This window comes from Macaca fascicularis, chromosome 16 (assembly GCF_037993035.2).
Source record: "Macaca fascicularis isolate 582-1 chromosome 16, T2T-MFA8v1.1".
Lineage (NCBI taxonomy): Eukaryota > Metazoa > Chordata > Mammalia > Primates > Cercopithecidae > Macaca > Macaca fascicularis.
Genome location: NC_088390.1, coordinates 11,686,500 through 11,711,358, shown reverse-complemented (window position 1 = coordinate 11,711,358; position 24,859 = coordinate 11,686,500). Strand labels below are relative to the sequence as shown.

Here is a 24,859-nt window from a genome sequence, read left to right as displayed (position 1 = left end):
TCCTCATCAAAATCCCCTTCAACAAGCCTACCAAGTTCTGCTTCCTCCTGGACATGCTGACTGTAGATCATCCTCACTGCATCCAGATCTTTGTTGAACATTTGGATGAGGACCAGGTATTTATCAGATGTATCCCTCGCTACCAGTGGTCTTTCAAGAAGGTTTCCTGCTATGTCTAGCAGCTGTAGGGAAGGTGGAGGAAAAAGAGGAAAAATAAATCACAGATTAAACCTTTCCGTGGTCATACATATCCAGTGCTCTGGTTTTTCCTTCATATGCCTACAAACGTAAGAAGAGTGAACAGTGTTATTGTGGAACTGGACCAGTAATTATTCATATGTGAATGATATTCATAGTCTTTCTCCTCTCCTTTGCTTCTGACAGAGAATTCCTGTCTGCTGAGTTACCTACCCCCAGCTCTACTTGGCACAAGAATCTGGATAAACCAATAAACAAAGGGACAACTAAAGATCCCAGAAAGGTTAAGTTGAGCTACATAATTAAGACCTAGAACAGGCTGGGCGCAGTGGCTGTAATCCCAGGACTTTGGAAGGCCAAGGCGGGTGAATCACGAGGTCAGGAGTTTAAGACCAGCCTGGCCAAGATGGTGAAACCCCGTCTCTACTAAAAATACAAAAATTAGCTGGGCGTGGTGGCGGGTGCCTGTAATCCCAGCTACTCAGGAGGCTGAGGCAGGGAATTGCGTGAATCTGGGAGGCAGAGGTTGCAGTGAGCCAAGATGCCAAGATCGTGCCATTGCACTCCAGCCTGGGCAACAGAGCGAGACACTGTCTCAAAAAAAAAAAAAAAAAAAAAAAAAAAAACAAACAAACAAACAAACAAAAAGACCTAGAACAGAAAGAAGGTGATGATGGAACAGAAGAAGTTGCTAAGTAAGCTGGATGTTGGGGAGAATTCGAAGGGCTAAAATTTGAGAATGGGAACAAGGAAATAGTTTCTGAGAGCAGGTGCCCTGAGAATGGCGGTGATGCTAAGCTTGCTCTGAAGACGTGTTCCGGTGCATTCAGGCTGCCCTAATCCCTCAGTGTTTCCTGGAGCAGCAAAATCAAGATGTGAAATGCTTGTAATTACTTTCTGGCTCCTGGACTGTGTTTCTTCGATTGTGATGCTTTTCTGAGATGAGGCCATGTGGGACTTCAGTTATATTTAGGATATACCAATACTCTGCTTCTAAGCTTGCCTTCCATGATAACCTCTCATCTCCACCTAGTGCTTGAAGCCAGGGGGTGACAAAGTACAGCAGCAGGCAGCCAAACCCGCCCAAGTCTGGCCCGTGGCGTCAGTGCATGGTTTTTGCATTTAAAAAAAGAATTAAAAAAAATTAAAAAGAGGGCTGGGCACTGTGGCTCATGCCTATAATCCCAGCACTTTGGGAGAACAAGGCAGGCAGATCACTTGAGGCCAGGAGTTCAAGACCAGCCTGGCAAATGTGGCAAAACCCCCGTCTCTACTAAAAATACAAAAAAAAAAAAAATTAGCCAGGCATGGTGGCGTGTGCCTGTAACCCCAGCTACTTGGGAGGTTGAGGCATGAGAATCGCTTGAACCCGAGAGGCAGAGGTTGCAGTGAGTTGAGATCACACCACTGCACTCCAGCCGAGGCGAGAGAGCAAGACTCTCTTAAAAATAAATAAATAAAAATAATAAATAATAAAATGAAAAAGAGGATGTGACAGAAAACACATGTACCCATAGTCTAAAATATTTATTCTCTGACCTTTTGTAAAAAAAAAAATTGGAACCCTTGCTTTAAGTCAAAGAACATGAGAAACATGATGTAAAATTACATCCACATGTCTTAAAACTGGAAGCTGAACAGTCTGCATTTGTCTAAGACCCTATGCTCTTTATCCTACCTCCTTATTGCAGGTTGGGCCATTTTTTTTGCTTCACTGGCATCCAAAGCCTGGAGGGAGTGCAAGCTCTAGGAGCTGGTTGGCAACAGTTCATAATCTTAGATGGCTCCTAGAAGTCCGAGGTGTCCAGGCCATGTTATGCAGAATGACCACGTATGGAGAAAGGCCAAATATGGGGTCCTTGGCCAGATGTTTTCCAGACCTGACAGCTTGATTGGATTTCCTAAATGATTCCAAGGCACTCTAAGGACTCTCTAAAGGTGCTAAAAAGCCTTCCATTGGGGAGGATCTAGGGTCACACTTTCTTCCACAAAACAATCACCCAGATCTCTGGAGACGGTAAAAAGTAGCTCTGCCTCAATGGAAGCATAAGAGAGCCGGACTCCACCCAGTTCTGTGGCTCCCATCTTCTGTTGAGGAAGTACAGGTATGTGCACTGAGGGACCACCATGGCCAGCCTGCACCCTCTATTCACAGTCCTTGGCCTGGATGTACTCATGGATTCATGTCCACTGAGGGGCCACCTAGTAGCTGGATGATCTTACAGCAGCAGCAGGGGATCCAGAGTCAGGTACTCTCTCTGGTCCCTGCTCCCCAGGCTTGAAAAAGTTCTTCTCTGCGTGAGCTTATGTCCATTGGAGATTTTGCTTTTGCTTGGGGATAAAGGAAGGGTTTTAGTTTCTTGTTGGTGAGATCACCAAGAAGAGAGAAACAAAGTAGGCAGAAGGGATCAGAGGGTCATGGTTTTCCTACTAGTTTCCATGGGCTGGGCTGGAAACTCTGCTGAGAAGAGGAGTCAAGGTCAGAAGATAAATCATCTGCTTTTATGAGTCCTCTGAAACTCTGGGTACAAGCAGTGCTGCGTCAGTGGAGGGAAGGTCTCCCTCTACTTCTGCCCAGAACCCTACTGTACCATAAAATTTCAAGGATTGGAATGTTTGAACCCAAAGAGGCATGCCCTTGGCCCATACAGAGATGTTTTCATGGTGGGACCATCAGAAGAAAAGCAATGGCAAGACTCCTTCAAGCACCTTTCTTGGCAGATAAAATTGAAAGGGGGTCTGTAGACATGTAGCGGATGCCGTGATTTCAAAGACTTCAAAGTGACTTGAGAATGCTTGTGAGGCATCCCTTGAAGACTCCTGAACATCTCTGGTGGAGAGGGATCTATATGATGGGTAGGGCTGGGCATCCTTAGTGCACGGATGGAGTTTCAGCCCCACAAGTGACCTGAGCAGCAGAGTTTCAATGAGCCCTGACAGATAATGGCATGCATGACCATTCTGTGGACACAGACAAGCCCTTTCACTGGAATTGGATCAAATGCTTGGAGAGGGGAATCTCAAAAGCCTTCCAATGTGAATTACGGTATTTATTAAAGGTTACATGTACATATATACTCAATGGCTAATGAAGCTTGCCACGTTTGGGTTACCAAATATTCTAGAAGAGCACAGATCCATCCATCCAGGGTTGAAGCCTCTTCTACAATTGTCCCACCCATCACAGATCCTGTGTCTGAATATTTTCAGTGCCCAGAAACTGAACTACTAGCTGGAGAAGTCCATTCCATCTTAAACAGCTTTGACAGAAATCTCTTTCCTCTACTGAACCACACTGTGACTTCTTGTAACTTCTTCCACCAACTAGTGGAACCCTTAAAATTTTACAGAATAAGCTTTTTTTTTTTCCCCCGAGACAGAGCCTCACTGTCCCCCAGGCTGGAGTGCAGTAGCGTGATCTCGGCTCACTGCAAGCTCCACCTCCCGGGTTCAGGCCATTCTCCTGCCTCAGCCTCCCGAGTAGCTAGGACTACAGACGTCCACCATCATGCCTGGCTAATTTTTTTTTTTTTGTATTTTTAGTAGAGACAGGGTTTCACCTGTCAGCCATGATGGTCTCGATCTCCTGACCTCGTGATCCGCCCGCCTCTGCCTCCCAAAGTGCTGGGATTACAGGCGTGAGCCACCGTGCCCGGCCCAGAATAAGCCTCTTGGTTGACTGGTGGAAGACATATCATGCTCCACCGAGTCTTCATGTCTCACGATGCAGCGCTTTCAGCTGTGCAGTCATTTACCTACTCATCATCTATGCCTTGTCCTAAACCTTCTCCTCCATACACTTTGTACTACCTGATCTGAGCGTGATATGGTAAGAGCAAAAATCTTCTTATTCCAGTGGTCGATGCCTGAAACCTATCACTCATTACCTGGGAGGTGGTTTGCTCTAGATTGACTCAACCTAGCAACCATGGTTAAATAGCCATGGTACTGCACGGTCACGCTTTCCCTACTGATAATGGTGTGGCACCTGAAGAGATCACTGCCGAAATTCCTCTTAAAAGTATTTTTACATTGTTACATTTTCAGGAAAGCACAAGTACTCAGCCTGAGAATCCCAGTTCTGCACACTTTCTTGAGAAGGATTCCCACATCCTTCTCTAATAGATTAATAAGAATAATTAATAGTTACAGGAACAGAACAGTTGGAAAGGTATCCATATCATCCTCTCATGAGGGCTAGGGGAGTATCCAGGACAGAGTGGTTCTTGCCCCATTTACACAAACCTTAAAGGCATGCTCCAAGCCAGGTGCATCATCAAAAGCTTGAATAAAGATAGTCCCCAGTCTTCGGTCGAGATCTTCTACTTTCTGGTTAAATTCAGCGACGTCATTTTCAAAATCCTGAAGAGACACCATATATATACATATATACACACACACACACACACACACACACACATATATATACATATATATGTAAAACATAATTTTCTGAAAGCCAACCCCACTATGCTCCTCACAGCTAACTTTTGTGTTTGAACTGGTTATACCAAAGAATTATTTTAATTTTCTGAAATTCACCATGGCATGACTTAACTTTTAGCCATGTAGAGTTACCCTGTGGTTGCAGCATTTTTACCTAGAGGGTCCCAGCAAAATGGTGGAGTGAATTAGATGTGAGTTTGGTGTTCTTCCACCCTTTCCATGCTCCTCTGTTCTGCTTCCTGAAGCCCCTTCTCTCTCACTCATAACACCAGCTCTTATAACACCAGCTCTTGTTACCCTGAAAACCATTATAGCAGCAACAGCCCTAGCAACGGGGCTATTTCAACATTACCACCCACTTTCTTCCCTTCCCCAAGTCAGAATTCCATTTTTCCATTGTCAGCAAACTAATCTAGCCATTAGGAGGAAAGAAAGCTAATTAAACTAATACAAACTATTTCTTCTAAATCCTTCTTAATTGGTGAAGACAGCAACTAGCCTTGTTCTTAAGATTGCCAAATTTAGCAAATAAAACTACAAGGCACTCAGTTAAATTGGAATTTCAGATAAACAAGAATTTTTTTTTTTTAATATGTCCAAATTAGTGTAGTTTATCTGGCAACCCTAATGTATTTCTCTTAGGATGTAGCAATTTTCGGAGAAACACTGTTAACGCCAATCTCTAATTTGTGGAATTATTTGTTATTACTGCTTTGTAACAGTAATGCACGTGTGTGTGTGTGTGTGTGTGTGTGTGTGTGTGAAAAAAAAAAGGGTATGAAGAAATAGTCTAGTCCTACTTCCCAAACATGATGACATTGTGGTATGTTTCTTTTTAGTTTTTAGTTTTTACCCTGGGCAAAATCCCTGGGATTAAGCTTTGTTTTATTGTATCATAGGGTAGCAAATACATTGTATATAGCCTGCTCTGTGGTCCACCTTTTTTTTCTTTTTTTTTTGAGACGGAGTCTCGCTCTGTCGCCCAGGCTGGAGTGCAGTGGCGCGATCTCGGCTCACTGCAACCTCTGCCTCCCGGGTTCAAGCAATTCTCCTGCCTCAGCCTCCCAAGTAGCTGGATTACAGGCCCACACCACCACTCCCAGCCAATTTTTTGTATTTTTAATAGAGATGGGGTTTCACTGTGCTAGCCACGATGGTCTATGGCCCACCTTTTTTGGGTCTACTTTTGACTCATAGAATTCTTAGAAGGCAGTACCTTCCTGGGTCTGGCCAAATAAGATTCCCCTGGATGTCTGAAGGTGCTCAGGGCAGATTCCTGCCCTAATTTCTTTCTCCTTTTCCTGCACACACTCTTAAAACTCCTTCTCCAGTAATTCTGCCATTCCTTTTCTGGGAATTCCATTCTCTGTTTTCATACTGGCCCTTTTCCTTCTTTTTTTCTCCCATGGGTGTGGACTCACAGGTTGAGGCTTTCTTGGGGCTACAGGTGAGATGCGGGCTCTTTGTTCCTGTCCTGGAAAATGCTTCACTGGCCCCTTCCTTATCCTATGTGTTCTGCTGGGAACCAGGTTCAGATCAGAAAACCCAGGCTGTGGCTTCACTTACACCTCCCCAAGTCACTAAAAAAATTCTGCCCAGGTGTGCCTGTTCTTCCCTTAGCAATTTTTGCCCAAAGCTTAAAACTTCTTTCCCACTCAGTTTTATTAAGTTAAATTGACAAATAAAAATTGTATATACTGTGAAATGATCACCACTATCAACCTAATTAACATATTCATCACGTCACACAGTTACCACTTGCTTTTTGTGTGGGTGGTGAGAACACTTAGGATCTACCCTTTTAGTGAATTTCAAGTACGCAAAACAGTTTTTCTTTTTTTAAAATTATTTTACTGTTAGTTCTGGGATACGTGTGCAGAATGTGCAGGTTTGTTACATAGGTATACATATGCCATGGTGGTTTGCTGCACCTATCAACCCCTCATCTAGGTTTTAAGCCCTGCATGCATCATTTGTCCTAATGCTCTCCCTCCCTTTGTCCCCCAACCCCTGACAGGTCCCAGTGTATGTTGCTCCCCTCCCTGTGTCCATGTGTTCTCATTGTTCAACTCCCACTTATGAGTGAGAGAGCAAAGCAATACAATTTTTTTTTTTTTTTTTTTTTTGAGACGGAGTCTCCCTCTATCGCCAGGCTGGAGCGCAGTGGCGCGATCTCGGCTCACTGCAACCTCCGCCTCCCAGGTTCAAGCAGTTCTCCTGCCTCGGCCTCCTGAGTAGCTGGGACTACAGGCGGCTGCCATCACGCCTGGCTAATTTTTGTATTTTTAGTAGAGACGGGGTTTCACCATGTTAGCCAGGATGGTCTCAATCTCTTGACCTCGTGATCTGCCCGCCTTTTCCTCCCACAGTGCTGGGATTACAGGCATGCGCCACCACGCCCAGCCCACAATACAGTGTTGTTAACTGTCTTCACCATGTTGTACGTTAGAGCTCCAGCAATTATTTATCATGCATAACTGAAGCTTTATACTCTTTGACCACCACCTTCCCATTTGTCTCTTCCCCAGCCCCTGGCAGCCACCATTACACTCTGCTTCTATGGCTTTGACTATTTTGGACGCCTCGTATAGGTGAGACCGTGCAACATTTGTCTTTCTGGATCTGGCTTCTTTCACTGAGCTTAAAACTTCTGAAGCCACAGGGTGGCCACAACCTCCACTGTCAGGTCATACCCACCTCAGCATCTCTGAAACCCTGGTGTCATTAGTCTGGAGCAGTTAACAGCTGGAAGAGGCCTCCTTGATCTTTCTCCCAACACAAAGAATAATTAGAATCTTTCTCTTGGCACAAGGAATAATAATTTCTCCTAACACAAAGGGTAATTAGCAAACCCACTGGGACCACAGAGCCAAAGGAGATACACAGGGAAAATACAAGTAAATGCCTAGACCCTACAGGTGAGAGGCATCTGGGACAGAGGCAGAGCTGGTGATTCAGCCCTTCCCAACCCTACCGTGCTTTGGAGGTACAGGCAGTCGGAGGAGGACCCTGAGAAAAGCCTGTACATCTCGTGAAATTCCTCATGCATTTGCTGGACCTGCTGACTCAGGGCATTCCCTCTGATGCCGCTGAACTCCACCTTTCCCAGTTTGTGGAAATCCAGGGCCGTCTTCAGAAGACCCTATGGGGACAATTCACAAAAGAGTTAAAATCACCATCATCATCACAACAGTGGATGAGAAAAGTTGGAAACCTGGGGGCGGTGGTTGCTTAGGAAATTGTGGAGCCTGATTAGTTTCGTAACCTTATTATTAGATTGGATTGGTAAAAATAACTCTTGTTTAAACTCGATAACAAAGCAAAGAGAAAGTACAGTCAAATAAAATTCATGCGAACCAAAATAAATATATATATACATAAATAAGTGAAATGTATGCTTCCACCTCTCTATGTCTTTGCGGTCTTTAACAAATAATAATAAAACTATTTGTATAACTGGTAGCTTTATCGCTGATTTCTCTAAAATAGCTCATTTCAAATGGATCATGTTATCCAGTTCTAGAATGACAGTAATCCTAGGGGATGTTGACAGGAAAGCAGAGTCGCAAAATAGTCCTGAAGACATGCCCAGAGGGTGACACTGGCCTTCTTTGCAACTTCTCTGCCAAGCAAAGACATCTGCAGGGTGCCCTTGCTGGGTGTGCATGGGATGTTATGTCCTGCTGCCAGCCGGGTGGCGGCAAGTAGTTATTTACCAGCTCTGTGCTGCGCTTCTTCATCTGCTGCAGAATAATAACAACACCTTGTAGCATGATGCTGAGTGTTAAGTCAGTTAACTCAAGCCTGGGATTTAGGCCAGGTCTGCACACACAGTATCACCGCTGTTGTTGATGTGGCAGTGTCCCAGGTGTGCTTGAGGTCCAATGACAGGTGGACAGCACAACCCAGAAGCCTTGGGGAGGAGCCCCTCCTGAGTCCATGGAAGCTACTTCACCTCCGATAGGATGGGAGCTTCCTCTTGAATACGTCTAGCAGGACAGATTGAATTTATCTCTTGTGAGTACCTAAACATCACAAAACCTCCAAAACAAGATACGGTTCTTATCATGACTTCCAATCCATGTGCATGCCCCTTAGGCAGGAAAGAGGACGGCAAAAGTTCCCTTTGTGTCATTTTGGCCAACATTTGGCGTGGACTGTGGGAGGGACCCTCTACTCTGGAGGTTTAAGGGGTGCACTACGACACCGATGCTGTAAAATCCAGCAGGTCCTGGTATCACCGCAGGAAATCTCACTGCCCATGGCCGCTGCTGTGGGTAACCCATCAGGCTAGCACAGGCTGCCTGTCTCCTTTCTCCTGCTGGGATGCCAACTCCAGCAGCAGTGACAGAGGCGCTGGGAAGTGGGGACAATGGCTGACTTTCCCTGTTTGGCCAGGAGGGTCCCCATGCAGATTTGGGCAGCCATCTAACAAGCCTGTTTTTGTTCAGCTGTGTTTGGGCATGGCTGGTGGCAAGCAGCTGAAGTGGGAGGGGAGAGAAGAGGGAAGACACCAGCTAAGGCAGGGAAGACAGATGCCAAAACCAGGGAGGGACTTTTGCCACTAATGGTGGGAAAAGTGGCAGTCTTTCTTTAAAAATAGGTTCAACTTGATATACTGGGAAGAAAACCGAAATGAACTTTATGGAAATGAAATTGACTTCAGTAGTAATTCAAGTCTCTCGGAAAGTGCTTAGTTGTAATTGGTTTTATAGGGAGAGTCATACTTGTGCTGTGAAATGCAACCTTGGTGCTCATTCTTCATAATTCTGTGGATGTCAATTTCAATTTCTAGGAAATACTTCCTAACCATTTTAAAAGGGAGATGCATTTTGATATGTTTGATTACATCAGAAACCCAGACGATAATTTTGTTAGACTATTTTATTTCTCAAGAATACTTAAAGCACGGTCTAGGGAGGTGACAGGAAGGTGTTTCATCTTCAGTTTTTCCTAGGTATTAGTGAAATATTTATTGAACCATCCTACTTTTGGAGAAAGTCTGGTCACTTAAAAAGAGGGATACTTACATTGTTTTATGTAACTTAACACACACACGGTGGACAACACTTTTATCTGGTGCTCAACTCAAGGTCTTAGGCCTTTCCTCACCCTTCCATGGAAAGAGATCCACCCATCCAGCTTTTTCCCAAACTCTCTATCCCCTTCTTCTGCTTATTCAGAGCGCTTATCACACCCTGGAATTATATTATTTGGCATTATATTATACTATTTGCTTATTTTCTGTCCAGTAAGTTGTAAATGCCCCAAAGGTACCTCGGCATTTCCAGTGCCTGGAAGAGTCCCTGACCCTGAACACGTATTTGTTGAGTGAAGTAATATATGCTCTTTGTTCTTTGACTTGGCTATAATACTTCCAAAAAAAAAAAAAAAAAAAAAAAAGCAACAAGGTGATAGAGGAGCTAGGCGCCCTAACCTCTGAAGAGCAGTTGGTGGAAAAAAAAATAGACAAGAGAAGAGAATTATAAAGAAGGACATTTCAATGTCCACAGGACCACGGTCAAGTGCAAGGGGGAACCCTCCCTGGTGCTACATTGAGGGCAGAATGAAGGCAAATGAGTGAATGGGACAAAGAAGCAGAGGTGACCTCACTGTACAGGTTGAACTTATTACATTGCTGATATGGGATCATTTCAACCTAAACAATGCCCATTTCCTGTGGTTTCATTTAATAAAACACAATCATCTAATGCTGTAGAATGGGCTATGAAGAGAGGGAGTGAGCTCTCCATCACTGAACGAGTTTTAGTAAGTTTGATGTTGGAGGCGTTGTAGAAAAGGTTTCTGAAGCAGCTGGGAAACTGTCTTACAACTATAGACACCAGATTTATGGCATTGGCCATGGTTATATCTTTGATTAGCCTTAAATCTTTAAGAATCAAAATATTTCAATTCTTAAATTATGTAAATGGAAGCTCTTTTCATTGTTTATTTCAAAGTTCTCACAAAACAGATAAGAGGCAATTTAAATCAATAAGAGGTTTAAATGATAGTTTTTAAATATCTGTTTTTATTCATCACAGTACTAAACACGAAATTCATCATGTTGCATACAGGCTGAAATATCCACTTCAGAGACACAACATATGGCATTGTGGAAAGAGCCTAGGATCTAGGGCAAAAAACAACAACAACAACAAAAAAAAACCCAGAGTTTACACAACCCTGGTTCCATCATTTACTAGCTATGTGGCTTAAAGCAAGACACCTAACTTTTCTAAGCTTCACTTTCCTAACCTGTAGATGGGAATGATAACACTTAAGTTGCTGTGGAGTTACCAAGTTTATGGAGAGTTCCCTGTAGGACTTCAATAAAAGGCAACCACTATAATTAACCATGATCACTCTGATGTCACTAGACCGGGTTAATGGATATTATATGTGTAATGGTGTATATGAGGACATTTGGGTGTTTGTTTCAAGACAGAACAAGGAGCACTGGTGTCCCAGGCTGCTTACTGGACTGATCAGGTTCTATTCTTATGAAAAACTGTGCAGCACTTAATGGTGGTGGCAGGTGGGGGGATGTGGGGAGGATTCAATATGTGCTCTGGCCCCTGAGATGAAGAATCAAAATCAGGGGTAATGGCAAGACCTGCCGACAGCAACCCCCTGCTCAAAGGAGAGGCCGCGCTGCCCATCTTAAAAGAAGAACCTTGGGAATTCATTAAGGGAGAGCACAAAGCAGACGTTCATAGATGAAAATCTCAAAAGGTCATTTGGAAAAAGACTGTTTTCTTTACCTTTCGACTGCCACCGACCTTATGTGGCTAATGGTCTCCTATGTGACCACATATTCAAGCCGGGCTAAAAGGGAAGTCACTCAATTAGGCTCAGAATGAAAGGAGGCTGCAGAGTGGCTGGAGACGGTAGAAAAAGCAAAAGGAAACGCGGCGTGGATATTAGGTCAGCTTATTACCTATCTACCTGCTAATCACTTCGCATAAAGCCTCAGCAGGAAATCATTTTGTCTCCAAATGAATCACAGCTTTACAGCAGTTTTATAATAAAGGAAATGAGAATTCTCTCCAAGCTGCATTGTTTGGAGGGAAGAGGCTGCAGGCAGAAACTCAAACAGGGGATCTGCAGAATCTACAACTCTATGACACAAAAATGAACTCAGTGAGTGTGTGTGTGTGCACTGATGCATCAAGCAGGAAGGCAGGATGAAAGAAGGAATCAAGAGGCAACCCAACAACTCTTTTTCTCTTTGAATTTTGATGGTGCATTCAAATTGCAAAGATTTCAGACTTCTGGAATTTTCTTAGTAAGTCGTAAAGTCAGATAAGATCCTTTCATGAAATGGGAATTACAATTTTACCTGAGTAACTTACTTTGATATAAAGACCTAGAAATCGTATGGTAAACATTGAGTGTACAAAAGTAGAACAGAGTGTATAAGGGCAGAAAACCACAAAACCAGTTTGAGATCCTCAAACCAGGACAGTGGGAGGAAAGAAAGAAGGAAGGAAGAGAGAAAAGGATGGAAGGAGGGAGGGAAACAGACCTCTGCAACTCCCTGTACGATATCAAAGTTTGGTGCAAAGACAGTACTTGCAACTAGCTGTCCCCCTGGGTATAAATCTCAGCTACACCTCTCCAACCTGTGTAACTATGGGTGAGTTCATTTATGTGTCGACCTGGTTATGCTCATTTGTTAAAGAAAAGATTCTGATAGCCATTTCTTTTTTTTTCTTTTTCTTTTCTTTCTTTTTTTTTTTTTTTTTGAGACAGAGTCTTGCTCTGTCACCCAGGCTGGAGTGCAGTGGCACGATCTCAGTTCACTACATCCTCTGCCTCCCAGGTTCCAGCGATTCTCCTGCCTCAGCCTCCTGGATGTCTGGGATTACAGGGGTATGCCATCATGCCCGGCTATTTTTGTATTTTTAGTAGAGATGGCGTTTCACTATGGTGACCAGGCTTGTCTCAAACTCCTGACCTCAGGTGATCCCCCCCACCCTTGGCCTCCCAAAGGGCTGGGATTACAGGCATGAGCCACTGCACCAGGCCCCAGTTCTTAAGATGATTTGCAAGGATACAGGCTCTGGCATGGGATAGGTTCTTGAAACATGTTAATTTTTTAGTTTTTTATTCCTCGTTCTTCCCTCTGCAAGAGATACACAAGAGATTAGCTGTATCATGGTTGTGATAAGAAGGCAGAGGAGAATAGTGGTATCCTGAAAATGCAATTACTCTGCTTACTGCAGACACCAAAAAATACTGGGCAATGTATACCCCTGCTTTCAAGCCACCCCCACCTCTGGCATTTAGCAGGCACCCAGAGAGGAAGAGTGGATCTGTACAACAAAATTCTCTTGTGCAAAAAGAGTGACAGAATAAAAAAGCAACTCACATCAGAGAAATGAAATCTGGGAGAATTGCAGGGATTAAAAACCAGCTCTTCACACTCTAACCCTTGACGAGAGCATGCAGAGAGATAAACACATTGGTGTTTCATGTATTTATTAATTGTAGCTACCATCATCTCGGTGGCCATAGATTGTATTAGAACAGAAGATGAATAAGGCTAAGTTCATGATAATCCTTACTGGAGAGGATCAGATTAATCCCATTTCAAACAGGCATCGATCACAGAGATACACAGAATGTTAACTAAAGGGCTACATGAAATATGCCAGAGGAGAGTTGATAGTTCCGTGTTCCACTGCACTGACTCAGGAGGCAAGAGCTCGGGGAGGAGGAAGATGGCAAAGGGCAAGGGTGATGCATCTAAGCAGGCATTTGGGAGATTAAAAATAAAAGAGGGAAGGAATATGAGGAAAGGGGGCAATGAGTAGCTGCAGGAAGATGAAAAAACATGGAAATTCAGGGCAAAAAAAGAGATCAGGGAAGTGAGAAAATAGAGAAAAAGAACAAAGTGAAAGGGGGACCAAGTAAAAGGAAGAGGAAGAATTAGAGAAAGGGAAGGAGAGGGAAACACAGTCAAGAAAAGATATGAACAGACATTTCTCAAAAGAAAACATGCATACAGCCAACAGATACATGAAAAAATGCTCGTCATCACTGGCCATCAGAGAAATGCAAATCAAAACCACAATGAGATACCATCTCACACCAGTTAGAATGGCAATCATTAAAAAGTCAGGAAACAACAGGTGCTGGAGAGGATGTGGAGAAATAGGAACACTTTTACACTGTTGGTGGGATTGTAAACTAGTTCAGCCATTATGGAAAACAGTATGGCAATTCCTCAAGGATCTAGAACTAGAAGTACCATATGATCCAGCCATCCCATTACTGGGTATATACCCAAAGGATTATAAATCATGCTGCTATAAAGACATATGCACACGTATGTTCATTGCAGCACTATTCACAATAGCAAAGACTTGGAATCAACCCAAATGTCCATCAGTGACAGACTGGATTAAGAAAATATGGCACATATACACCATGGAATACTATGCAGCCATAAAAAGGATGAGTTTGTGTCCTTTGTAGGGACATGGATGCAGCTGGAAACCATCATTCTCAGCAAACTATCGCAAGAACAGAAAACCAAACACTGCATGTTCTCACTCATAGGTGGGAACTGAACAATGAGATCACTTGGACTTGGGAAGGGGAACATCACACACCAGGGCCTATTATGGGGAGGGGGGAGGGGAGAGGGATTGCATTGGGAGTTATACCTGATGTAAATGACGAGTTGATGGGTGCTGACGAGTTGATGGGTGCAGCACACCAACATGGCACAAGTATACATATGTAACAAACCTGCACGTTATGCACATGTACCCTAGAACTTAAAGTATAATACTAATAATAAAAGAAAAAACTAAAGAAAGTATCTGCCTGAACCATAAAAAAAAAAAAAAAAAAATGCTGACTGGGCGTGGTGGCTCATGCCTGTGATCCCAGCACTTTGGGAGGCTGAGGCAGGCGGATCACCTGAGGTCGGGAGTTCAAGACCAGCCTGACCAATATGGAGAAACCCCGTCTCTACTAAAAATACAAAAATTAGCCAGGCATGGAGGTGCGTGCTACTCAGGAGGCTGAGGCAGGAGAATTGCTTGAACCCGGGAGGTGGAGGTTGTGGTGAGCCGAGATTGTGCCATTGCACTCCAGCCTGGGCAACAAGAGCAAAACTCCATCTCAAAAAAAAAAAAAAGAAAAGAAAAGAAAAGAAAAGGAGTAGCTGGGCACAGGAGCCAAGCTAACCAGAGCCAAGGACAGAACGACATGGAAGAGAAGCAGCAGCAGTAAGGCAGGGAGCTTGGTGACATTCACGTCATCCTCTAATTAAATGGGGGCAACTGCTTTTTATGCACCTGTGCCCTTGATTCAGAAAACAGCAGCAGCCTGAGAAAGGACTTATTGTGAGGGTGGTGACTCTCTGGAGGCTGGTGGCCATCACTGCTTACATTTACCGAATATACCCTGCAGATTAGGTGCCCTGGTGTTAGAATACCTGTCTATATGCAAAGTCAAATCGTTAGCATGTGTGCACAGGGCCTGGGGGCCCTGTCCAGGCAGTCACTTCAGAGCCATGCTCTGCTACCATTCCCAGGGCCATCTGCAGGGCTGGAGCACCTGCACACGTGGCTGCTGTAAGGCAGTGATGGAAATTTGTTCTTTGTGGTCAGCCCAGGCCAGGCATGGGTTGGGGCTGGAGTGTCCCTCACCTCTCACTAAACAGCAGCAAAGGAATTGGTGGTGGATGTGCGAGGAATACAGAGTGCAGGAGGAGTGAAGGGCTGTACAGCAATCGTGATGGAAACGGCTGAGGGAAAAAGAGGCATTTAGGATAAAGCTAGATAATCTATTATTTATAGTCTCTGTGATCCTGATGAAGGGTTTAAGGTGCACCTTTCCTAAGATCTAGCTTCTGGCTTTCTCTCTTACACATTTTCTCTATCTTTATGCCCTTCCCATCTTCGTTTTCCCTGGCAAATTCCCACTCCAGTTTCACAACTGATTTTCTCTTGTGTTCCCCACTTTTTGTCAAAGTCCTGGTGGGCTTTGAGACCGCTCTTTCTGGCTCCCAGTAACACATCAATCTCACTTTTTTTTTTTTTTTTTTTTTTTTTTTTGAGACTGGAGTCTCGTTCTGTTCCCAGGCTGGAGTGCAGTGGTGCAATCTTGGCTCACTGCAACCTCTGCCTCCCGGGTTCAAGCACTTCTCCTGCCTCAGCCTCCCGAGTAGCTGAGACTACAGGTGTGCATCACCATGCCGGGCTAATTTTTTTTTTTTTTTCAGTAGAGACAGAGTTTCACCATATTGGTCAGGCTGGTCTCGAACTCCTGACCTCGTGATCCACCTGCCTCGGCCTCCCAAAGTGCTGGGATTACAGGCATGAGCCACTGCACCCAGCCCAATCTCACTTTTATGATGGCATTCAATATATCCCACTTTCCTGATTCTGTGTCTTTCCTCCCGGATCTCCTCTTTTAGTCTGTCTTCCTTCTCCTATGGTGGCTGCAGGTCCAACCGCCTCTTACAGGAAAGCCACATTTCAGTCATCTTTGTATCTCAGTTCCTAGCTCCGTGCCTGGCACATGGTTATGCTGAACCAATTCTTTTTGAACGGATAACAGATCCAATCTTATGTTCTCCTGTCCTTGTCCTCCCATGGTTTGCTCTGTTCATCACAGCTTCTTCCCAGCATATCTCTCTTCCCTCCAAACCTGCTCAAGAGAGCTGGACATATGATTCTCAATCTTTCTCTGTCCCTCTGGCTCTTGTCTTTTTTTTTTTTCTTTTGAGATGGAATCTCGCCCTGTCACCCAGGCTGGAGTGCAATGGCACGATCTTGGCTCACTGCAACCTCCGCCTCCCAAATTCAAACAATTCTCCTGTCTCAGCCTCCCGAGTAGCTGGGATTACAGGTACATGCCACCACGCCCAGCTAATTTTTGGATTTTCAATTGAGACAGGGTTTCATCATGTTGGCCAGGCTGATCACGAACTCCTGACCTCAAGTGATCGCCCTGCCTCAGCCTCCCAAAGTGCTGGGATTACAGGGGTGAACCACCACGCCCGGCCTCTTGTCTTAATCTTAAACTCAATCCTGAATTTCTCAAATCCATTTTAGTTTAAGTCTGTATTTCATTTTATTAGGCCCATTACCCTCCCTTCCAAGTCCAATCAGCAAACACATAGCTGTAAAATGTTGAGAGACCTGTTAAACATATTAAGTTTTGAGAATTGAAACAATCCAAAGAAAAAGTATCATATCTTCTCACCCTAGTACTTCAACTAAAACTCATATTTATTTTTAAATAATGGAGGGAAAGACATAACTTTGAGCAAAAGTCATGTTTCTTTTGCACAGGGACTCATTTGTTTTGGATTTTGGGGAGCCGCCTTGGAGATTGGGGAGTGGAGGAGGAGAAGTTCAAAGCAGCCAGCTTTGTGGGAATGGTCAGCCCGACCAAGATTTGCTCAGTGTCAGTCTTTCTAGGCAGAGTTTATTTGAAACCAAGTTCAAAAGCTATGGGCAATTTGCAAACCAATTGAATTAGTTCATTGATTCCTTGGGCCTTCTTCTTAAATGAGTCTATGATCAGGATTTCCTAAACTTCTACTAGAACCACTATTATGTGATGATCTATCCCAATAACAACTATTTATTAAAACAATTTCTTCTTCTTCTCCTTCTCCCTCTCCTTCTTCTTCTTCCTCTTTTTTTTTTTCTGAGACAGAGTCTCGTTCTGTTGCCCAGGCTGGAGTGCAGTGGTGCAATCTTGGCTCACTGAAACCTCTGCCTTCCGAGTTCAAGCAATTCTCTGCCTCAGGCTCCCGAGTAGCTGGGACTACAGGTGCACACCACCACACCTGGCTATTTTTTTTGAGACGGAGCCTCACTCTGTCACCCAGGCTGGAGTGCAGTGGTGTGATCTTGGCTCACTGCAAGCTCCGCCTCTAGGGTTCAGGCCATTCTCCTGCCTCAGCCTCCCGAGTAGCTGGGACTACAGGCACCCGCCACCATGCCTGGCTAAGTTTTTGTATTTTTAGTAGAGACAGAGTTTCACCGTGTTAGCCAGGATGGTCTCGATCTCCTGACCTCGTGATCTGCCCGCCTTGGCCTCCCAAACACACCTTGCTATTTTGTGTGTATGTGTGTGTGTGTGTGTGTATTTTTTGTAGAGAAGGCATTTTGCCATGTTGGCCTGGCTAGTTTTAAACTCCTGAGCTCAAGCAATCCACCCGTCTCAGCCTCCCAAAGTGCTGGTGGGATTACAGGCGTAAGCCACTGTGCTGGCCAATTGAAACTTTATTACGGATTATTCCAGCTGATGGAGGGTTGGCTATCTGGTTGTGTTGTGCATTTTCCTATTCCACTTTTTGGACCCCTGGACTGCTTCTTTCTGTCTGGGGCTGGGAGCCTGAGGTGAGGAGCACACTCACCTCCACCACGTGCAGTCGTCCCAGGAAGCCATCCAATTGCACAAAGACCAAAGAAGACTGGAAATCCCATTCCTTGACTTCCTGGTTCTCTTTGAAGTAAGTGTGGAGATTCTCCCTTCTGTCCTGAAACTCTTGCTTGAAGAAGCTCAAAGTGTCTGAGACTACTTGCAGTTTTCTCTGACTTTCTTCTATCTCACTTCTCAGCAGGTCTTCTGGGCTGAGATAATGAGAGGCCTGGTATACAAACAGATTAGTATCAATGAGCAGGTGCAGACATCCTGTAACTTTGCAACACCAACTCTGAACTGAATCATTGCCCAAGTAATATTTTTCATGGGGATAAGAGAGGAATCATCTGACCTCGCTCTCCATTCCACATGTGGACTGAGACCTGGGTTTTGGCCAAATAGTTTTAGTGACTGAAGCTACAGTGATGGGCTCAGGAATGGGCAAGTAGCCAGAGACAAGGAAACACAATAAGACTTTGTTGGGCTGGCTGGGGCTGGAGCAGGTGCCCTTTCCCAGGTGTTCTTTTGTGACTTATTGGCTTTCAATAGTAAAGTAATTCGAGTGCAAGAATTATTTGGACCATAATTCTTTTTCTGTCTTGAAGAGGCTTACACCTGGAAAACTGAAAAGCTGGAGCTATAGGGACAGCCACCTTCACCACTACAGGGTGGGTCCCTGTGTCTGGCTGACATCATCTAAGGCCACATTGCAAGTCAGGGCTGAAGCCAGGCTTACCTTAGACTTTCAAGGCACATGAGCCAATATGTTTTCTTCTTTTGCTCTTACTTTTGGTTTGGGTTTTCTTACACTTTCAACGAAAAGAGTTCTGGCTGATAAACATGGAGTAATGGAAAGGCACTAGCCTAGAAGCAGTCAAACAGCCTGGGCTGGGGTCCTGGTTTGGGTGTCTTTGGGCAAGTCAGTTAACCTCCCTGAACTGTAGCCCACATCTTTAAAGAGTATAATAAATAATAAGACCTTCCCTGCCCACCTTGCAGGGTTTATCTGATGATTGATGGAAATCATGAAGGTAACAGGATTTTGCAGCCTGCAATGTACCCCACAGACGTTAGTTATTCTTAGTTACTTATTAAGCTTGTTCATTATTTTCTCAGAGACACAGCCCCTTAGAAGAAAAAGAAACTGGTTTGGAGAGATCACCCAAACCTCCTTAAGCTCTCTAGTTCTTTTTTTTTTTTTTTTTCTTTTTTCTGAGATGGAGTCTCGCTCTGTCAATAAGTTGGAGTGCAGTGGTGTGATCTCGGCTCAATGCAACCTCCGCCTCCCAGGTTCAAGCGATTCTCCTGTTTCAGCCTCCCGAGTAGCTGGGACTACAGGTGCACGCCACCACACCCAGCTAATTTTTGTATTTTTAGTAGAGATGGGGTTTCACCGTGTTGGCCAGGATGGTCTCGATCTCTTGAACTCATGATCTGCCCGCCTCTGCCTCCCAAAATGCTGGGATTACAGGCATAAGCCAACGCGCCCGGCTCTCTAGTTCTTTTGAAGTTACACTCCTCAAGGTTTACACTGCCCTGGTTGGTGCTACAAGGGTCTCTAAGAAGAAGGAGCATGAAGTGCATAATCTAAGAAGCTGCTTCTCAATAGCTTATGGGTACCAGGATCTTACCATGTGCAGGGCACATGCATTGTCACATTGAAGCCACAAATCACCCAGCAACCCAAAAAGAGATAAGGTGTTTTGTTTTCACCATTGTACAGAGGAGGAGAGTGAGGCACAGAACAGGAAGTGACTTGTCCTGGCACACAAGTGGTATACTGGCTACCAAGTGGCAAAGCCAGGGATTGTTACAGCATCACCTGACGTCACCTGACATCAGAGGCTGCACACTTTACTGCTTAGGCTTTGCTGCTGACTCCACCAGACCTTCTTCATAGATCATTAAGGAGGTTGAAATTCACCACCCCCACTTATCTCCTCTTAGGCAGAGGGGAAGGGAAGACAGGACGGCTCAAGTGTTCTAATATTACTGAAATGTCTTTGTAAATTATTGGCTTCTGAGAGTAAAATACTGTAATTCAAGTGTAAGAACTCTTTGGAACATAATTATTTCCCCGCCCAGAGAAAAGGACACTTGTCTCTCTCCTGTGACTAGATGCCAACCACCCCCCAGGGAGCAGTTGCTGGGCATCCCCGGGCAGCCCACCTGCTGGATAAGAAGGTTGCAAATCTCCTGGAGCAGCACAGTCAACCTCCCCGGGGAGCGGTAGCACTTGCAGGTGGCCCAAATCAGACAGACCACGTGGAGCAGGGGTCGCAGCCGAGGCTTCACCTCCGGAAATTCTGCATTCTCTAGAGTTTCCAGGTGGTGCTGGAGCGGTATCAGGTGTACATGGATGTCCTGTGCCTCTGCTAAAGCTGGAAGGAATTGGAGATGGTCAACCATTCCCATCTGGAGCCTAATACCCACCTGGTGGAGCCCTAGTCCCTGGGAAGTAAAAGATCTGCAAAGCAACGAGTACAATTTCTCCCTGAACTGAGAAAGCAGAGAGAAGGCTGGTTCCAGAAAACTTCCTAGCTCTTATGAGGAAATATGGAAACTGGAGAGCCCTGAACAACTAGGATAATGATCCGAAGAGTTCTCTCTTGTAACAGTCCTCTAAATGGACTTCTCCCTGGCCCTCCCAGCCTCCATCTGGTGCTTGGTAGGTAGTAAATATTTGCCAATTACTTTGCTGCTATCTTTGAGACGATACAAGTTTTAGAATCAGAAAGACCTTCCTTCAAATGCTGGCCTAGACACTTGGCAATGGTATGACTTTGGGCACGTTTTAACCTCCCTGAGCCTCAAAAATAGGCCGAGCTGTAATCTGTTCAAAGAGTCCTTGTGAAGGCTGAAGGCAGTTCAACAGGAATCTTTATAAACAACTAGCACAGTGCTTGGACCAATGCAGGTGTTTTGATAAATGGTGGTGGCTCTGATGAATATTCACTAATAAAGAGTCTTATTATTATTAATAATAATAATAAAAAGAGAGCATAGAGACATAACATAAATGGGTTATGGCAAGGTTCTGCTGGTTTTCAAAGCCAGGAAAATCTCTTACCATCTCCTCTGAATACAACCAAGGAAAGAAAGGGGCATCTAACCAGTCGTCTTGTGGTGATTGACAGGGGAAACTAGGAAATCCAGCAACACTGGATGCTAATATCTGCATAGCAACTTAGAGGGAATGCAAAAGGTCACTGGACAAACTAAGCTGGAAGAGCGAGTTTATAAAGGCTAGTTCTGTCCTGGGCAGATAATCAGATGGTATCATATGAGAGTAGGTGGTCTTAGGTGATAGTATGTGGATGAAGCTCTGCATTCATCCTAAAGGGAACTCGAAATATACACTATTTAGCAAGCAGTTTCAATATGCCGGGAATTGTTCCACTTCCTGTCTATGAGATATTTACCATCTCACAGAAAGCCCTGCAAGCCAGTTTTAGTACTTTAGTACTTTATAAGTGAAGAAATTAAGGTCTAAATAACTTTCCCAGGGCCCTCCCACGAAACAAACAATCCCATCCAGCTGAGGAAAAGGAAGACGACTCACAGTTTATTACATTGAACCCTCGGCTTCATGGAGGCTCACCATACACAAAAATATGTTGATGTGTATGTTTGTACTTTACAACCCCAATGAGGCTGTGGAAAGCAGTATGTGAATCAAATTTTTGCAAAGTCAAATGTCACAGTAAATTGATTAGGGCAGGGATTTTCAAGAGGAGGAGCTGATGGTGAATATTAGAACCGCTGTATTGGGGTGGGGGATTTCAGAATCCAACAGTCATTCTAATGAGCGCCTGCTCTTGCTTCCGTAAGTGCTGAGAGAAAAGAGGCTGAGACTGTCATGCTATAGGAGCTTTCTCTTTATGATACCCTGTTTTGAAATCTTTTCAAAAATCACAGTCTCTTTTAATTATACCAATTAGCACTGCCTTGATTTTTAAGAGCACAATACTTGAGAAAAGGGTTGACCATCCTACCCAGGATGCAATATCCTTGGATGACAAGGCGTGTGAAGAGTGAGAGAGCGAGCTGGGCTCATACCTTTTTATTTTTTTTTTTTTGAGATGGAGTCTCACTCTGTCACCCAGGCTGGAGTGCAGTGGCACAATCTTGGCTCACTGCAACCTCCACCTCCTGGGTTTAGTCTATTCTCCTGCTTCAGCCTCCCCAGTAGCTGGGATTACAGGCATGCACCACCACGCCCAGCTAATTTTGTATTTTTAGTAGAGACGGGGTTTCACCGTGTTGGCCAGGCTGGTCTCGAACTCCTGACCTCAAGTGATCTGCCTGCCTCAGCCTCCCAAAGTGCTGGGATTGCAGGCATGAGTCACTGTGCCCAGCTGGGCTCATATCTTTTTAAAGAATGTAAATATAAATAGCAAAGTGCATAGTGATCTCCAGTGGTTGGCTGTAAAGTCTTTAACAACAGACTCTTTGAGGACAAACACGTTTATTTGTAGCATATGCCAATTTCTATGGTGTAAATATTCCCAGTATTCCTACCATGTCCATTTCTAGGTTACCGATTTGACTTTGCTGAGTGCTGCTTGGGAGAATGGGGGTGCAAGGGTTAAAACAATGCATACAGCAGCCCTTTATGAGCCACAGCAAACCAGTGCGCACTGGCTCCAGCCAGCCCTTCTTTGTGTGCCTTCCTTTGCACACATATCCACCTACACACATCCTTAATTGCTGCTGTGTGAATGGGACCCCTCCAAAATTCAGGTGTTGAAATTTCATGGCCAATGTGATGGTGTTAAGAGTTGGTACCTTTAAGAGGCCATTAGGCCATGAGAGCTTCTCCCTCATGAATGGGATTAAGGCCCTTATCAAAGAGGCTTCACATAGAGTTGGGCTGGCTTCCCCTTCCACCATCTGTCAGGTGAGGACACAGAGTTCCTCTCCTCTGGAGGATGTGGCACCAAGGCGCCATCTTGGAAGCAGAGACCAGGCCCTCACCGGACACCTAACCTGCCAGCGCCTTGATCTCGAACTTCTGAGCCTCAAGAACTGTGAGAAATAAATTTCTGCTCTTTATAAATTACCCAGGCTGTGGTATTCTGTTAGAGCAGCACAGATGGACATAGAAACTTGGCAACCAGGCTGGGCGCGGTGGCTCATGCCTGTAAACCCAACACTTTGGGAGGCCAAAGCGGGCGGATCACGAGGTCAGGAGATCAAGACCTTCCTGGCTAACACGGTGAAACCCCGTCTCTACTAAAAATACAAAAAATTAGCCGGGCCTGGTGGCGGGCGCCTGTGGTCCCAGCTACACGGGAGGCTGAGGCAGGAGAATGGCGTGAACCCGGGAGGCAGAGTTTGCAGTGAGCCGAGATCGCACCACTGCACTCCAGCTTGACAACAGAGCAAGACTCTGTCTAAAAAAAAAAAAGTTAAATGGTAATAGCCCTGGTTTTGGCAAATGATACCAGCTTTCCATTTATGGCAGTGATTTAAAGTTTTCATGTTGTCTAGTTAGGTTAAATTGGGAGTCAATGTAGAGAAAAATATTAAGCAATACAGTGCTACAGATTGTACATATGTACAGCACATATAAAGGAGATATGTGAATGCCTAAAAATTGACTGTGTGAAATGACAAAGACCTTTAAAAGCACATTTTGACCTGTGACACTGAAGAGCAAAGAGGAGATTTCATAGGAAAAAGGGAGAAGATGCACAGTGCCCCAAAGGAAGGGAGAGAGAGTCCCGAAAAAATTTACCTACTTCTAATCATAGACTTTGCTGGCTTGGCAATTTTGATAAGAGTGGATCTTGCCTGGTGCTCAAATGGCCAGAAAAATTGCAGTCCCATCTGACAGTAGGAACAGAAAATGCAGAATGGAGCCAGAAATGGAATAGAGATTTCTCAAGGAGCCGAAGGTGGAGGGACCTGAATTCCAGAAGTGAGAGATAACAACACGCATTTGTACAGTGCAAAGCAGCAGCTGTAGGTAGGTCTGATGGAAGAACTTTCTTCTAGTAGTTTCCAGACCCTGAAGACAGTGCCCAGAGAAACCTTTGACCAGACCCAGGAGTTCCCAGTGTGCCAGGCAGGTACAAGCACTTAGTTAATGAGGGGTTCCAGCCAATAATCCCAGGTCCTGGAAGGCATGGTCAGGCTGTCTTGCAAGGGTAGTCCTTGATTAGGACAGATGGACTTCCATGACCACACTGGAGTTGGTCACACAGGCTCCATAATGGCCACCCCAGAACTGTATGTCCTGTGGTCCCAGTGTTTGAAAGACACAAAGGGGCAGCTCCAGGAACACTGCTGTGTTCAGTCAATAAGTTCTTCCACCTGTATAACCTCACATGGACCTTGAAAAGTGGGTAGAAGTGTATGCTCCATAACCATCACACGTACTAAAGCTCAGAGGAGCCAGGTGAATTTGCCCAAGGCCCTACAGCAGTGGAACTGCAAACAGCATAGCTCTGTTTAGCTGCTCTCCTGTATCTAGATGTGGTGTTCTTGTCACCATGCTAGTTTGTGTCGGGTTGGAAGTTTATAAGGACTTGAAGTTGCTGAATTCAGACAGAGAGAGGTGAATGCATCATTCAACAGTAAATTTGAGTCAAACACACTTGTGAAAACACTTGCTGGTCCTCACCTGCAACAACATCTCTGTACATGGCTTTGAAAGCTGGAAAGTAGCTACTCTGAAGCTTGTCCAGGAGCTTGGCCATGCCCCTCACCTTTATTGTTCTCAGTTGATTATAAATGTATTGCAGATCTTCATACCTGCAATATCAGGAAGAAGGGTGAATCCAGGTAAGCATCAGGAAATGCCAGTCAC

General features: G+C 44.7%; 1 protein-coding gene across 1 annotated transcript in view; it reads right to left on the bottom strand.

The window, feature by feature from the left end:
• The window catches only part of DNAH9 (dynein axonemal heavy chain 9), a 374,175-nt gene that overhangs the window by 336,256 nt on the left and 13,060 nt on the right, over positions 1 to 24,859 (bottom strand). Inside the window, exons 4-9 of the mRNA XM_005582917.5 lie at positions 24,674 to 24,804; positions 20,215 to 20,426; positions 18,038 to 18,271; positions 7,619 to 7,786; positions 4,444 to 4,560; positions 32 to 182 (exon numbers count right to left, since the gene is read on the bottom strand). Of these exons, the coding sequence (XP_005582974.3) occupies positions 32 to 182; positions 4,444 to 4,560; positions 7,619 to 7,786; positions 18,038 to 18,271; positions 20,215 to 20,426; positions 24,674 to 24,804 (1,013 nt within the window). The remainder of the gene's footprint in view (positions 1 to 31; positions 183 to 4,443; positions 4,561 to 7,618; positions 7,787 to 18,037; positions 18,272 to 20,214; positions 20,427 to 24,673; positions 24,805 to 24,859) is intronic.